General features: G+C 42.5%; 1 protein-coding gene across 3 annotated transcripts in view; it reads right to left on the reverse strand.

Moving 5' to 3' along the window:
• Window positions 1–16,466, reverse strand: part of LOC100746032 (protein similar) — a 37,823-nt gene that overhangs the window by 13,064 nt on the left and 8,293 nt on the right. For all 3 annotated transcript variants that reach the window (XM_003492715.4, XM_033323185.1, XM_012390601.3), the window contains exons 5-7: window positions 16,192–16,427; window positions 15,984–16,090; window positions 14,473–14,620 (exon numbers count right to left, since the gene is read on the reverse strand). In XM_003492715.4, the coding sequence (XP_003492763.1) occupies window positions 14,473–14,620; window positions 15,984–16,090; window positions 16,192–16,427 (491 nt within the window). The remainder of the gene's footprint in view (window positions 1–14,472; window positions 14,621–15,983; window positions 16,091–16,191; window positions 16,428–16,466) is intronic.

Below are 16,466 nucleotides of genomic sequence, written 5' to 3' on the forward strand. Positions count from 1 at the left end.
AACCGAACCACGATCAACGCTCGTCTATCAGCCACCCTTCCTGTGAAAATTGATCGATCGTACGATCCGAGAGATCATTCTCTCTCTCGGCTATCCCTCGCCTATCGTCGGATGTTTTAACGCGGGACAAAAATGAATAAACCGAAGAATCGCGACGAATAACGAGCGATTGCCCGTTTTGCTGCGCTTTGTCACGTTGGTCTGACGTTTCGCGGCTTACGGCGGTACCTCGGTCTCGGAAACCTGTTGGCGATTCCGGGAATTTCGATACCTTGTAAACTTCGGAGAAATCTATATGAGACGGGAGGATCCTCTTGTTAACTGCAACTTGCGCTCCTTTCCCTTCATCGAATCGGAAGTATCACAGCAATTAACGATCTTGCAATATACTCGCTTGCGAACGATATCTTTGCGAATCTACATCTTTCGAATCTACATGCGAAGTTTCAACTTGCCGGATTTAATCGCAAATCGCCAGTTCTCAGCGCCGAGTTACGTTCCAACATCTCTTTCAAGAGCGGAAACGAAAAGGCCGCGATGTCGAGGCGAGTGAAAAGGAAAACGAGACGAATGGGAGAAGAGAAGAGGATGCGGCGCGAGACAAAGGCGAACACGCGATCTCCCGACGCGAATGTTCCGGCAAATGTCCGAACGACGCCCGATTGGCACTGGCACTGACACTAACGGCAGAAACGTTGCACTCGCACTGGCGAGACTGGCTCGGAAGATCGCGCTTGCTGCATTTGCTGCAACGGCCGCGCGAGCGTGTGCGTCGGCGAGTCGGCCTCGCGTCACCCGTTCCTCATTCACCCGTTCGATTTGCAAATCGCGATTCCGCTCTTTCGATCGTTCGGTTCTGGCTGTTACCCGGCGATACACGAGCTAATTCCACGCGACCACGCTTTGTCACTGGATCGGTTATCTATCTCTCTCTATCCGAACGTGCTTCAATCGTACGACGATGTACGCGATAACTGACCGATAACAAGCAGACGAGTAAATTACGCTGATCGATTTATACGAACTACGACGAACATCGATAAATTGGTAGGAATAGATTGGATAAAGAGGAACTCTAACGAGTACTCTAACTTTTCGAAGTGGCCGGTAAAATTATGAAAAATCGAAATGTCGCATATACGGGGCGAAGTGTATACGACGAATTAAAGCTTGCCGGCGATTTCTAATTTTTAATTTTTAATATTCCAACTTTTATATTCCAATCCCGGTTTCGTTTTAGCAGAAGGAAGGGATCCTACGTGTTGTAGGAAAATGTTCGCCGTGAAATTGAAATAAAACATCGTACACAACAGCTTTTTGATGTTTCGCTGGAGCTTGCGGTATTTTTTAATGTTGGAAAAATGAATTTCGCTCGAGAGACATTCCCTTGACGTATTTACTCGATGCATTTTAATGTCGTTTTCCGTTCGTTCCTCCAATAAATAAATTAGTTGCTTCGAGTATCCGAGATTGTCTGTACGATGATTTTTGCCCCTAAATCAACTCTTCCGGATTAACGGAAAAAATTTGCCGAGATGTGCAGCTCGGAAGGCCAATGTAGAATGCGCGTACATTATCGGCGATTCTTTGAATATTCATAGTTACGAATGTCGTAAGAAGTTGAGTTACCAGTAACGTAAGAGATGACGTTAAACGAAAACGTTTTGAGAATAAAAAAGAAGGCAGTTACGTGAACAACGTTTTGGAATTCGACTATTACGCGGTAGGACTAAAATTCCACAAAATACAAAGGTCTGACGCGTCACGCTGCGGAAACGCAGATTAGTTTTATCGTGGAATTTCATGACAAGCCGATCGCGTGATTTTCGCGTGAATTTCCGATATATTCATCCGGAAATTACTACGTGATGAATCGCACGATCGACTGGCGAGAGAAAAAAAAGAACAGATTCGAAAAGAGGAAATAACAAAATATCAAACAAACCTAACTATTGTTTTATTGTTACAAGATCCACCAATTTTTCACTCCGATCTTCCGTTCCAATTTTCTGGCCGCGCACCTCGACTCTTATCAACGAGTCAATAGCTTAATGCACTCCAACCAAATACTCTTAATTCCAACGATCAAGCAAACGAAGACGATATTCACTGGATACAAGCAACGACAAGTTTTCTGAATTGGACTGCCAGCCGCGCGATCGCCGACGATATTGATCGAATCTATAGACACTGCTGATCTCTATACGCTATTAAACACGGTGACGTGCGGTCGAGCGACTGCCGCGAAAAAGAAGGCTTTCTCTCGCGCACGAGGTACGGCGATTCACTAGCGCGGGCGTCGCGCCGCGTCGCGGCACGACGCAGTGTAAAGCGCGCGACAGATTATCTACCAGTCGAAGATAAACCTTTACTCGTTACGAAATCTTCAGTGGCAAGAGAGAAGAGGTGGAGACGACTGGCAAGAAGAGTTCGATAGCTGGACGTGAGAAGAACAGCGTTGGCCGGTGTTGTTACTCGATAATTAGTTCATAAAGAACGGTTGATATATAGCAGAAACTATTATTAAACTGACAAGAGGAAGAAACAACGAAGCGATATAGGTCGACGGAAAAATGCGTGAACGATGAAAAAGAAATAGATAAATTGGTCGGTAGAGATGTGTGACAAATACGTGGGTTGGAAATCTAGAAAAACGAATAAAAAAAACTGTAGCCAGGGGAGAACGCTTTCTGGTCGAAACGAAAATACTCTATGCTCAGTGCCCCTTTCCCTACGTTCCCGCGATAATTTACGTGGGTTCGATGCTCTTATCGCTCCACATCCTCCAACTACACATGCGTCACGGCGAGCTTTTGCGACCTCCTTTCGATTCGATTTCGGTTCTTTGAATTTCAATAGGAATTACGGTGTTTTGGTTAACTGGCTACAGAATGGGACGCTATCTGGTCGGTTATCGAGCTATGTATATCTGTGGGAAATACCGAGTATTCTGTCGTTAAATGCAAATGACATACAGGTACCTGACGTATCGTTTTACGTAACATCGGAATATGGTGGATGGGCAATTGTCACTGCAACTACAAAATCAGTTGAAATCCACTGATACTGTTTGTTTCTACAGATTCCTAGGATATGCCAACGTTCTTGCTCGCGTTAATATTAACTTTTATAAAAACGTATAAACAGAGAAAATTTGTACGCCAGATTCGGTTGGTAATTATTTACATCGTCTCGGGATAGAATAAGAAATGCACTTGCACGTCCGATATTACAGAAACCAAGTAAAGATAAAACTTCTCGTAGTATAATTAGTTGAGCTTACCATTTCTCTATTTATATACTCGCTCGTTTCGATTCTAATTGGCTATATATAACCCAGTATAAGTGGATAGTTTTAACGTAGCGTTAGCGCAGTCTGTATCCTTTCCACCTCCTTTCTGACCTATATTCCGCACGCGTATCCTGGACTATTCGCCTGCGATCCTCTTCCGTGTTTTTGTCGCGAGACTCGGAGCAAGTACGCGCGGTCGATTTTTTCGTGGGAAAGCCGAACGCAAGAAAGTACGGTCCGCTGGGATCGAGTTAATCCCAGCCGGGGATCGAGATAAAAGCCTGGTCCCCCCTTTTATAGTCGTTTACGACGTCGATGGTAAGGAAAGCCCACCATTCTAACAAGAAAAACGAGCCAGTCTTCCGCGTCTTCGTCCTCGTATCCTACTATCTATTGACAGAAAGAAAATTCCCTCCTTTGTACCAGTTGTAATTTCAAGAACTTCATTTCGTCCTATGTACGCAAGTGCTCGACAAACGTGTCCATCGTGGCGACCATAGCCTGCATCAATCTTTACTGTATATACCTTGGTATTTATCTTTGTATATCGCGCGTTACTTAATCACACATAAGCACAGATATCCGAAACTCGACTTTTTCTCGGATATATTTGCCGTGTCAAGTTCGATAAAAGAGACTGCGCCGATATCTATATCGGGTAGAAGAATTTTGAACCTCTTTTTTTCTTTCGTTTACACAGCTTAGAATACGGAAATTTATCCGTCGAAATTTACCTTCCACTTGTTGAAAAGTGGAGATAAATAAACGTTCGATGAGTCAGATCATTGACTGGTTTGTTACTTTACTGCTTGAATCGCGTGACTGGACAATGAAATTGAGAAACTGATAGAAGGTAGAATTAATTAGAGAAACGTAACAGGGCCGTACATATCGTCCTTTTAAAATTTACTTTCCGATTTACGATTGTTCGTAACATCGCTCAGAGAGGGATGTACGCGAATAGTTTGAGTAGCTTCAAAAGGTTGAATATCAATCGCGCGTCGGTGTAATGAAATTGAGAAATTGATAAAAAGTGACGTTGATTGGTTCGTCTTTTGAAAGGCTCGTATATTTTGCAACCCATTAACCCGTTTCTCGCGAGCATCTCTTTGGAAAAAAACTTTATAGTGTTCAAACTGGCATCGACGTCTCGTATATCGCGGTTATCGTGGACGAACTTAAAAATATCCAGCCGGCGTAGAAACGCTTTAATCGAGGACGTCGAACTTGCGCGCCAACTCTCGTGGCCGACACGCGGCTTCCATCGCGAATACCTGAAACACGCGCGACGATCCACGCGCGATCATTAACGCGATCCCGTCACGCAACACGCCGTGTTGTTGCACCGTATTTTCTTCAACAACTCCGCGTTCCATTTCCAAGCGATTTCGATAGGCGTCCAATTTGGCAAGTTCCTCGCGGTTCGATCTAAACAACGCTGGCTGGCTAGCGAAAAAGCTCGTGAAGAAGCTCGTGAAAAAGCTCGCGAAGGACGCCTCCTTGTTTCGTTTGTAATTCCTTCGTGCCAAAACAGGGAAAGTATAGTAATATCTCGTGTTACAAATAAAATCGAACTGATGGAATTTACGAATGCTCTGTAACTAATAAAGCTGGAAAGTGTTGGAAAAGTTACCCCTTTTTTTATACTAATTTTCTTTAAATATAAGATTTTTGTATAATAATAACGATACAATTCCCTTGCTACCCGAAGAGATCAAGTTTCTATTACTCGCGCCCGAATAGACCACACGAAAATTTTCCACTTGCGTCTATTAACAAAGGACCGATCTCCCCTATGTGAAGAATGCAACGTACCAGTCACAATGGACCAACTTATTTTAGACTGCGCGGAAGCATACGACACGATAATCGTATCGTGATAGAAACTGAAACGGTGCATCAGAGACAACGTCAACAAGAATAAAATCTCACGATCCGCCAAAATTCGATAAGGAAAGGAAAATAATTGACGCGACGTTTTAAGTATATCCGGTCGTGCGACGTTAAATCTGTGTATAACAGAAAGTAGCCTGTTATCGGTCGTTCTACGTACGAGTTAAGAATAGACTAAAATCTTCCATCGTTTTTCTATTTTCTAGCGAATATATAGCTAGAAAATAAAATAACGTTTGTGCAAAGTATCAGCGAGTTTCTCCAAAACTATAACACGATATATAACGGCAGCAGATTGAAGAGTGGTCCCCTCGAACCCGATAATAAATTATTAAGTTTCATGCGGGCTATAAAATTGCTGGAAGCTCGACTGGGCTGTGCACTGTGTGGGCATATTTAAGTTAAAAATATTTAGCGGTGCCAGTGATGCGTATTGCGTAATGTGTTGGAAACCGAACGATAACGTACATCGTTCCGAACCTTAAATGTGTGCCGCGGTCTCCCTCGAAAGCTATTTAGCTTCAACGTTTTATAATACCGCGGCAGAGGTTGTACAAACACTATTTCATCCTCCTTCGAAAAGGATTCGTCCGTAGGAGAAAAGAAAAGAAAAAAAGGATCTTTCGAAAGAAGACGAATTCCTCTTCCTTCGTATTCGCCATTTATACAATCATAATGTAACGTAGACGAAACAAAATTCGCTAGCGAACTAGATCACGAAACGTTGATATGGTTTCGACATCGTTTACGACGACCTAAATCAATTCAAAATAATTCACGATCTTGCTGCAATTTATATCCATTTGTCGACGATCCTGGTTTTCCAATCCATACGTGAATACATTTACTTTCGTCGTTGTAGGATTAAATTCGAGTGGCGAATTGGGCAAATATTAATAGCCCTTTATAGCTAGCGTTAATTTATTTCGGTGTGCTTTGGCCTTGCTCTCGATCCACCTATCAATCGAATCGCCTTCTCACGCCTCTTTTTAAAGATTTAACTTTTCCCCTCGCTATCGTTGTTTTCCTATACAGATATACGCACACACTTCCAGCACCGTTTTATCAACGTCCAGCCAACTTTTGCATGTTTAATTCGATTGAATTTCATTTCTATTAACTCGGACCTTCCACAAAACTTCGCGTCCAAACATTCCATCGATCGTACTACTATCAAGAATCGGGACAGACTACACGGGCACGTGTGCTTTACCGTGACAAGCTCGAAGTGACGAAGCGCGACAATTGCGCGAACAGTAACTGCGATTCTCCGAAGGATGCAGCGATCTATCGAGATCGCGATACGCGAGCAAATCCGAGGATCACTGACGGTGAGTGTCGCGCCAACTCTCAAATCGTTCCAATACGTTTCCCCTCCTTCTGTCAGCCAACAACAGGATCGTTCGATTTGTTGCGATCTAATTGTTACTCTTGTGCACACAAATGCCCCCTTCTTCTTCTTCTCGGTGGTGGTACGCACGTAATCAGTCACTACTCGCCGACGACGCTCTAAAATGTGTGTCACGAGACGCTAATCCGAGGAAATCTCGCTTGCTGATCGCTCGCGTCATCGGCTTCCGCGACGTTCTTCTCTCTTTCTTCTTCCGTCTATCTTTCTTTCGAACACAAGGTTTCTCTTCGACCGTTCTTACGTCTCTTCCGATCGACTCGGAGATTGTCAATGATTTAATTCGCATGGGTTCCTATCGCAGTTGCAGCGTGGTTATCGCGTTTGTTAGAATTAGTGCTGATCGTGTAAGACGATCCAATTGTACAGTTTCCTTAGATCGAAGGAGGCGACGAAGGAAATGAGAGAAGTGGCAGTTTGGTAAAAATTATTCGAACGAACTTCATAAATTTTCCTCGCTAATTTCACGTTCGAATAAACGAGATGCGACTAACAGAAGTTCAATTGGATGGGTACTGATTAAAATTTTGTTTCTATAAATCGAACTCCACGTAGTACGTACGAACTGTTTGTCCCATTATGAGTTTGGATAAATGAAATTCTACGCATCATTCGTACGATTGTTATAATTCGACGAGTATTAAAAAGTAGCTTTGATCTTCTTTCCGCGTGATTTTAATATCAAAGGAACTTCTCTTTTTATTCCTCCAGGTTTACTCAACTCCTGATTTTTTCTGCCGAAAATAGGATACCCCTACTAACTGTCCCGATTAAATCGTAGCACAGTTACATCGTTATGGTATTTGAATAAATTCTTAGAACATACTGAATCACTTTCTCACTTTGCGATTCATTCCTGCCGCTTCGATAAGAAATTCATCACCAGCTGGCGTCGACATTTCCCGATAAAACCAAATATAATTCATCTATCGAAAGAAGGTAGGGATCGTGTTATCTGAAATAGAGGACGCACACATTAGTAGAATGGCGTATACGAACGGGACAATTGACCACCATTTACCAACAACGTGCGCAAATCGTGAATGTTGACAGCAAGGCCTTTTTTAGATAAGAAATTGATGGAAATTTACGAAGTAGGGCAGGATACGAATCTCTCGAACGTATCGACGATACACCGATTTCTACAAACGGCTGTCGATCCGATTCTCAAATATATTTTTCTAAATCTAGATGCTGACTTGAAATGTTGTTGATATCAATGAAAGAAGAATTGCTGTTTAAGTTGGATCGTCAGGAGCAAAAAAATAGTACTGTCCACTGTAGTTTAGTAATAGATATCGATCAATATGTAGTCGATCGGATCTATCTACCCCACCTCGTGCCACTCCTATCGTCACTGAAAACGATCCTTATGCAATCGAGCCGGCTGGCAGTCAAGGTCGCTCGCATGACGCGCCACGCGATTCTCGCCTCTGCGCCCGCGAAAACCGAGCAACGTCTTTTATGAAACTCACTTCTCACAATCAAGCCAAATCATACGAGCAAATCTAAACAGGAGTTAATCACATAGTCGTTAGTCTGAAACTTAAAGAAACGCATCTTTTAATTTAAGACTGCTACTACGAATTCAACTGCGCGCTACTGTCCCAGTTTCTTACGCCGCAGCCTCGCGTTAGCTTCAACCGAGCAAAGAATTTTTCATAATTTACCAATTAGCAGATTGGCGGACTGCGGATATTTATGTAAATTCGTATTTTTCCAAAGATAATTAGGAAATAATGGACAGAAAGTAGTTTTGCCCAGCGAATACGTATTCCCCGATTCTTTACATATTTTTGCATGTTACGTGTCAAATAGTAAGGTAAAAATTCATGATCTATTTATTCATTAGCATAGAATAGGAACTTGAAATCACGCTACAAGTTATAATAATAATCTTCTTCCTTAAGAATCTTTTTTCAATTTATACGATTCTATCGCATTTTCCTTGAATTTAAATAACCCTTGCAGTAGAAAAACGCGATTGCATCTAAAGCGATGGGAAGTTTGCGGGCAAAGTTTTGAAAATTGCTTCACACTGTACGTGTGTATTCTGGCTCGTTGAGTCATAGAGAAAAAGGACTACGTATGTAGAAATTCAATTGCCCAATTTTGTATCCGATCACGTGACGAAAATATGATCGATCTGTAGTGCGCGATACGCGTATCTTCGTCGCTGGCTACCGTGTAAATGTTATCTACATCGTTGCATAACGCGTGCGTATTGTTAGCTTCCTATTTGGAAGTCGTAAACACCGATGATATAAGAAACGAAACAAGACGAAACGAGACGAGAGGGAGCCTCGAGATGGAAAAGACCCGTACGTTTCCCCCAAGGCATGGTGCAAGTATCGCCTGTTCTCTGGCTGGCCTATAGGCAGGCGAGAAAACTGAAAAATAAAACGATAAGGGAGAAAGAGCGTGGCTGGCTGTATTCGGTTGGACATTGTCGCGTTTCAACGCACCGTGATCGGATCGAGGGAAGTCGTAATCGCTAAATCGCGTAATCGGCTCGAGATCGAAACAGCATGGTTATCGCGCGACAGCAGCATCACCGGCTGCAAGGACGTTGATTAATTATCCTCGTCGCGTTTCTGATATTTGAACATCTGATCGGAAAATATTCCTGCAAATTAGAGCAACGGGGGTATAATGGCAGTAATTTTGTCATCTTTAGGACTTTGACTTCGGCGAAGTATAAATAAAACGTTGAAATGAAACATGAGAAATTTGAATGAAGTAATTTATTACGTAATTTGTTATGTATGTTACAGCATTGTAAATAAATTTCAATTGTTTTAAGTCGTGTCGAAGAAAGGAAACGGACGAAGGAGGAAATACGATACTAACTGATAAAAATACGTATTAAACAAATCCTTGAAAGTCTTTTTCATAATAAATGTAAATTAACTGGAAAGAATTGCAAATGAAATGTATTAACGCAATATCGTCTCTTAATGGGTTAATCACACAGTAAGCTGTATTTCTGGTTCTGCTTTGCTCTCTCGGCTATGACAAATTTATATTTATCTCCGGCCGATGATAACCACAATTATCACCGATTAGGTATTTATATTGCAATAACTTGACAATCCAAAGAAACTCCATTTATTCCTTTTCCGATCAAACACTTTTGAATCTTAATGCGCACCATTGCAAATTCCCCTTTTTTTATAACGGTATAAGGATAACGATTAGATGAACGTTTGAAATATCATTTCAAGCAAATTGAGCCACGATATTATGGCTTTTTTCGAATAGATTCTCAAGCAGAAGATCGTACATTAGGCTATCTACATTTGTATGTTCAATGCGTTTGCCCACGCGTCAGGATGTACCGAGAGATACTATTCCGACAAGCAGCAGGAAGTCTCGCTTCCCACAGGCTCGTATAGTCAAGAAACTTGAATATCCATTCGAATCGCACGGTAACGTTAGCACTCGCAGATCTAGTCCGCTATCGCGTGTCCACCAGACGTCATGTATCCGCACGTGTAAGTACGTATATGTTCGAAGCGGTGTACTTCCGGCGCGTTTCCTATTCGCCTTTTAAGAAACGGTACTATCGCCAATACGGTCACTTTACATCGCTGCATCGCGAGATACTACATTCTATTTCGATGAATCTTTAGAATCTTCCAAGAAATGCTACTATCACGCGGTAAAATCACTTTGCATCGCTCGATTGCAAAGTTGTAAATTCTACTTCAATAAATCTTTATTACGTATAATCAAATCCTTATGTCGGGATAGTTGAACGCAACATTCTTCGACGGTTTCCTCGCGAACGATAAATAAACAACCGCTAACGTCAAACACCAAGAGATTCATCATCGCCACTGTAATTCACGGAAGAGATACATTTCTACACAGAAGATTGTGAAAATATCGTGAGCAAACGTTGATATTACAACGCAAAAGTACGAATCAACGGTAGCTGAACAGCGATGAATGAACACATAGCACAATCGACGTCCTCGTTTCCCTCATACATACCCTTTACGAGGATCGATCCTACCAACCGAAACAGCCCCTCCAAAAAGCTCGAGCCTCAAACACCAAACCTACCCTCCGTCCCTAGAACCCGCCTGTCACTTGGAATCTCACAACCCCGTTTGTTTCGATTCCAACGCCACTTCCGCAGCACCGTGACCCCTCTACAACCGAAAGATGCGTCACCTTTGCCACTTGCCGTACCGCTCGGTCAGTCGCTCAGCAGATGTTCCGAAAACTAGCCGCGACTTCTCAATGAAGCGTCGACTGCGCGATAGCCCGCCGTGCCCTGATGCATCGATCGACCCGCGCGTGTATCAGATACGATGCACAACAGCCCCGTTTTTCGAGCGAGCCCACGATCAATTCGAGACGCAGAATTATCCTCGACTCGTAGAGGATCGAAGATGATCTTCGAGCGAACTTTTGGGACGAGACACGCGCTGCTACTTACACTCGAGAGAACGATAAGCGCGACGAACACCGTGGTTCGTTCGCTGGGTGGAATTGCGTTCGTAGAATTGTTACGGGCTGCTGATGGCGAGGGAACCACGCGACCGAGTTTGCGCGCTCGACCGACTTTCTCCCCTTCAACTGACTGCTCTCACTTTCGTTCGGGGTCGCGCCAACTGACACTGCTGAACAAGAGCAGTATCGACGACCGCGAGAGGAACGCGGCTAACGGAGGACGAGCCGCGAGATACGCAAGTCGCGCAAGCGCCGCGACGCCACGCGCCCTGCTGCCCTAACATTCGGACATCGGAGCTTTCACTCTCTGGGTACGGGCAACCCACTTTTTTCGACTGCTCGTTAGCTCCCCCAACCCAACCACCTACGCGATTTTCTGGGTGCTTCAATCGATGTATTACAGGGAACTGTGAAATTTTGTACATTCAGAGGAGCGCAATCTGTTTCCAGAGGAATCGAAAGTTGCGAGATATTTCGAATTTGGTAAATAGAATTCAGGAACTTGAGAATTTAGTGGCTGGAAATTTTTCCGAGAAATTGTAAGTCGGGAGAAATTTCTGTTCCAATGTCGAATGGAAAGTTCCCGTCTGAAATAAAGCTAAGTAAATAGAATCCAGAAATGTAGAAACTCGGTACATAGAATTTACTTCAAACTAGAATAGAAAGTTCCTGTTTCGAGCAATCACAGAGAAACTCCAAGTTTGAAATACATGGAATTTGAAAACGTTGAATTTTTTGCAGAAATTCTGGTACAGAGAAATGTAGGCGTGGTTTGTTTGAATTGAATGCTGGTAACGCTTGCACAAATGCACTTTTCTCGGGATAATAAAAAAGACTTCACAGGGATGGAAAATTGAAATTCCGCGTTCAAGACCACTTTCATCTCTGCTTTAAAAGAGCTGACCTTCTAGCGCGACAAGACCCGCGAAGATCGATGAAAAATAGTAGAGCGAGAAAGTGTCACCGCAGGCTTACGAAGAAACTTATCCTTCTCTTTCATTATCGAGAAGAGCTTCGAAAGTATGTACTCCGAATCGTAAGGAACTGATAATGTTTCGTAAAAATGTTGGTTCGTTCCTAGATATCGTATGCACGACGCGTAAAAAACTAATCGTTCTTTCATAAGAACAGCTTAAAAAGAGTTAAACTCGAAACGTGTGTATCACCCGTTTCATAATTACGATATGGCTTGCGGCTCGGGCTTACGATATTCCGAGTTACGAAACGTAAATTGGCGCGTTCAAAAAATTTGGCACGTTGCGAATCGCGCACGCTTTTCTGCCTGCATAAACAATTTCGCGTCCACTCAGCAATAATACCGATGCAATGAACGTCATATTATTCGTTTCGCTTAAACACGAGGTTTTTCGCTCACCGTTTATCTGCGATAAAAGTTTCCCTTCCGCGACTTAAAGCGTGTCTCATAACCGCATCGATTTCGAATTTTCCACGACGATAAAACCGACGCGACAAAAATCGGGCAGATACTCCGGGGAGCGATAAACCGCAAACCAAATCCGGAAGCAAGCAGTAGAATGCTCAGCAAAAAGAGAAGAGGGAAAAATGAAATCTGGTTTGTCTGGCACAATTCAACTAATATTCGTAAAATTCTATATTATTCGTGAAATTTCACGAATCATCTTTATTGATAAATATTTTCACATATCGTTACCAAGTTTGCTAACGAAACAGATGAAAGAGTAAATTGTATAAATTTTAAGTAAAAAAAAAAGAAAAAAAAGAATCTCCAGCCTGCAAATTGTAACTTAACAATTTGCTAATATTACCGATTAGTAGATTATCGTGAAAAAGTTCCACGATAAGGAAAATTCCGAAAAGGAAGAGAACTAGACGAATAGAGGTAAGGACGAGATTCGTCCAGATGGCAAGCTCGTATCGACTAAAGTAAGGAGGAGCCAGTAAGGGAAGACGAAGGGTGTCAGGAACCTCTTTATATGGGCCACGAGATCCGGCTTGTCCCACGATCATTTTACTCCTCCGAGGGACGGGCTAGCTCAACGCGTGTTACGCTAGAAGAGAAGGGTGAGACGCGCGAAGGGGATGCCACTGACTCGAAATTACCGTGGGGGATAAATGCGGAAGACGAAGGAAGAAACGGTAGCCGTTTTATTTGTTTTCCGATAGAGAAACTACTGAATGCCAACGTGCCTGTTTGTTTGACTGGTTACACAGACTTTTTATGATTCTTCTACCTCTTTTATTCATTGTTTATCTTCTCAATAGATGATACGTAATTGTAAAAAATCGTTTGACTATTCTTATCCTCGAATAAACCGTCCTACCTACCATTCCAAAATTACACTTTCCCGCTCTGCTCTCCTCCGTTCGACATAAAATATTGAATCGTTACTTTGTAACAGCCTGTATAATTTTACCTGAAAGATAAAAACACGGCGAACTCAAAGTATTTCAACGTATCTCGAAAAATAAAAGAACGTTATATGGATTAAGAATAACAGACTTCTTAAATAATCAGGCACTGTCGTATTTAAATTAATGTTACGCTGGTACGACGTAGTAATGCGATGAGCAAAAGTCGCGTAGTTCATTGCCAGAGCTCACTTGAACGCCACGTTGCGTCACAATTATCGCCGGTTGCCACTAACGAAAGCCGTTTTACGCTTCGCGGAAAAACGGTTACAGCTAGTGCGTATCACGCACCTGGAATTCGCTTGAAAAGTAACGTACGCATTAAACACAAGTCATCGCACCAATCTCTCTATGTCCGAGAATCTGACGCAAACGTCAGAAGATGTTGCTCTCTATAGTTCTCCATAGCTATGTGAGGGGCAAGAAGAGAAAAAAGGCGGATCTAGTGGGCTAGAACCCTTGATTCTCGCGATAAATCCGCCTCGTAAAACGTACAGCGCGGAGAAATCAGTGATAGTCAGAAGTATCTTCCGTAAACGAAAGGGGGAAAACAACGGACGAAATGGACATCAGATTCTGGTCGATAAATGAGATCTGTCTGCATGCAAGCGTGAGAAAAACATGCGGAGCACTTACCTTGCGTGATTAGCGGCGCGATCGCTTGGTCTATCTAAAAGAGTTCGTTGAACGAAAAACGCGTAATCTGATGGCGGAGATAAATTGAAGATATTAAGAGGCGAGCGGAACTTAACTTCTTTCATCACGAACACGCGATACTTCTTTCGTCACTCGAAAAAAATCACACGTTTCGCTTTCGTCATTGATCAGGGTATATTAACGTTTAAATTCCACTTAATACTCCTCCATCTTTCAGGTATAAGTTTATCGAGGGAAATTCTTGCGTAAGATAAAACCGCAAATCGTACACGTATAAATAGCATGCGACACAAAAATAAGCAGGATGGAAGATACTCTGTGAGACAATCATACTGATGGACATGAACGACGAAAGATCGATTAGTCCTACCTTAGAACGTAATTCACGCAGACGACGGAAAGTGGCTTTTGCTGTTTGGTGCAGTGGATCAGGGTGGCTTGTGTCACGACCCACGCGTAGCCTCCTCGTTTCCCAAGAAATCTGTAGGCCACTGTCTCACACTGACCCTTGCTGAACACTGAAACAACGCGAAGTTGGGATATCAGTGATGTTGCAAGGACTCGTGAATCTGCCAGGACTCGTACTGCATCACATGCGATCTACCCTATATAACCGCGTGACGTACGGATACTGCGTACGCAACAGTTCCTACATGACGAAATTTTCGCGCTAGTATTGCCAATCCTTCCCCACCTCCAATTTCTCGCACGTATTCGGTTGAACGTGAAATTCTGATCGAGTAGGATGAGGCAATAGTGAATGTAATTATAGTCACATAGGTAGCTACAACTACGGAAAATCCCATAATTTCTTGATATCAGTGACCTTATCGAGATCGTTCGTACGACAAGGAGAATTTTTTCCACGCTATCGCTACTTTCCGAGAAACCGATCAGGATTACTTGAAATTTGCACCGTAAATTTTTATACCACTCATGGGTCGGCTTATCGAGGTTTATGTGTGGTCTGGATGGTTCCTCGAAGGTTCCATTATCGCGATTCGCAGGAAGGACGGAACGCATGTGTCACTGATCCCTTCGCGTAAATCAACGGACGAGAGACAAAATTATCGTGGTCCGGGCACAACGATGCAGAATCTTAATAACATAGAAAGATTAAATATATATATATATATACACATAAGTACGTACGATAAAACAATGAAGTCGTTTAAAAAGATTGTATTGTTTAATAGAAGAAAAATGAAAGGAAGATTGAGCGTTGTATGATAACACGTCAGTATGTTTTGATCAGAAGAATCATTTTGTATGTTATCTTAAGATAACAAAAAGCTAAATCACGTACAAACAGTTATTGTCCTAGCTACCAATTAAATGTAGTGACTCGTAAAATATGTTAGCTCCTGAAATCTTGTTAAGAGGATCGCTGCCCTTGAAATGGTTCTTTTTACGGTGTCGTTCACCCGACCCGACAAGCCCATACCAACCGGCACTCTCTTCCCGCCCAACGCCTACGACTCAACCTTTTTTCCACGGCAGCCACATCGATCGGTGCCAGCGCATGACTTTCTTCCGTATTAGATGCATAACATTAGGACGAGAAGGGATCAGAAGAGATTCCGCTCGAAACGAGATCACATGCAAGATTTAAATTCCATCGTATAAGCATAATTTATAAAACGAATTCTCTTTTTACTTTTAAAGTATTAAAACATTTTTAAAAGCGTTATCCAAATGTTATCGAACGTTATTTGCTATCTTTTTAAAATTTATATTTCGATTAATTCGACTGATCAAGTCACGAATTGAAATTCTTTGTGCACGCAGGCAAATAAAACATTTGCAGCCCGCTCCTGAAATAGCGAGTGGGTCGTGAACGATCGCGTTTATTCAAATGACTGTCAATTGGCTTCTACTCACGTGATTTAAAACATTTATCCAGAGCCAAATTATCGAGGGCGTGATAGAACTCGAAAACGGATTGTCCCACTAACTCCTCGCTGTTCCAACCCAGATATTCAGCCAATCTAACGTGTGAAATAAAAAAAAAGGACATACAAAAAACATTTTTTTACAATCGAACATCGTTTTATTATCCATAACTTTCATAATCTCTAAACGTACTCACTTTTCGTCAGTGTATGTGAACTTCATACTGAGGCTGTGCTTCGAGAGGAAAGTGTGTCGTCCCAACGGTATCTCTATATTGCTGGGATGCGGTATGGGACATCCTAGTAGCACCAACGAGGCTCCAGTGTCTCGTTCATTTCCATCATCGTCGCTTTCGTGTTCCGCGTCGCTAGTTTCCGATGAATTCGACACTGGATTGCGGATATATGTTAACCTACCGGTACAATGAATCACCTGACAAAAGAAAACATTGCGTAATCGATATGTACATAC

This window comes from Bombus impatiens, unplaced genomic scaffold (genome assembly GCF_000188095.3).
Source record: "Bombus impatiens unplaced genomic scaffold, BIMP_2.2 scf_0830, whole genome shotgun sequence".
NCBI lineage: Eukaryota > Metazoa > Arthropoda > Insecta > Hymenoptera > Apidae > Bombus > Bombus impatiens.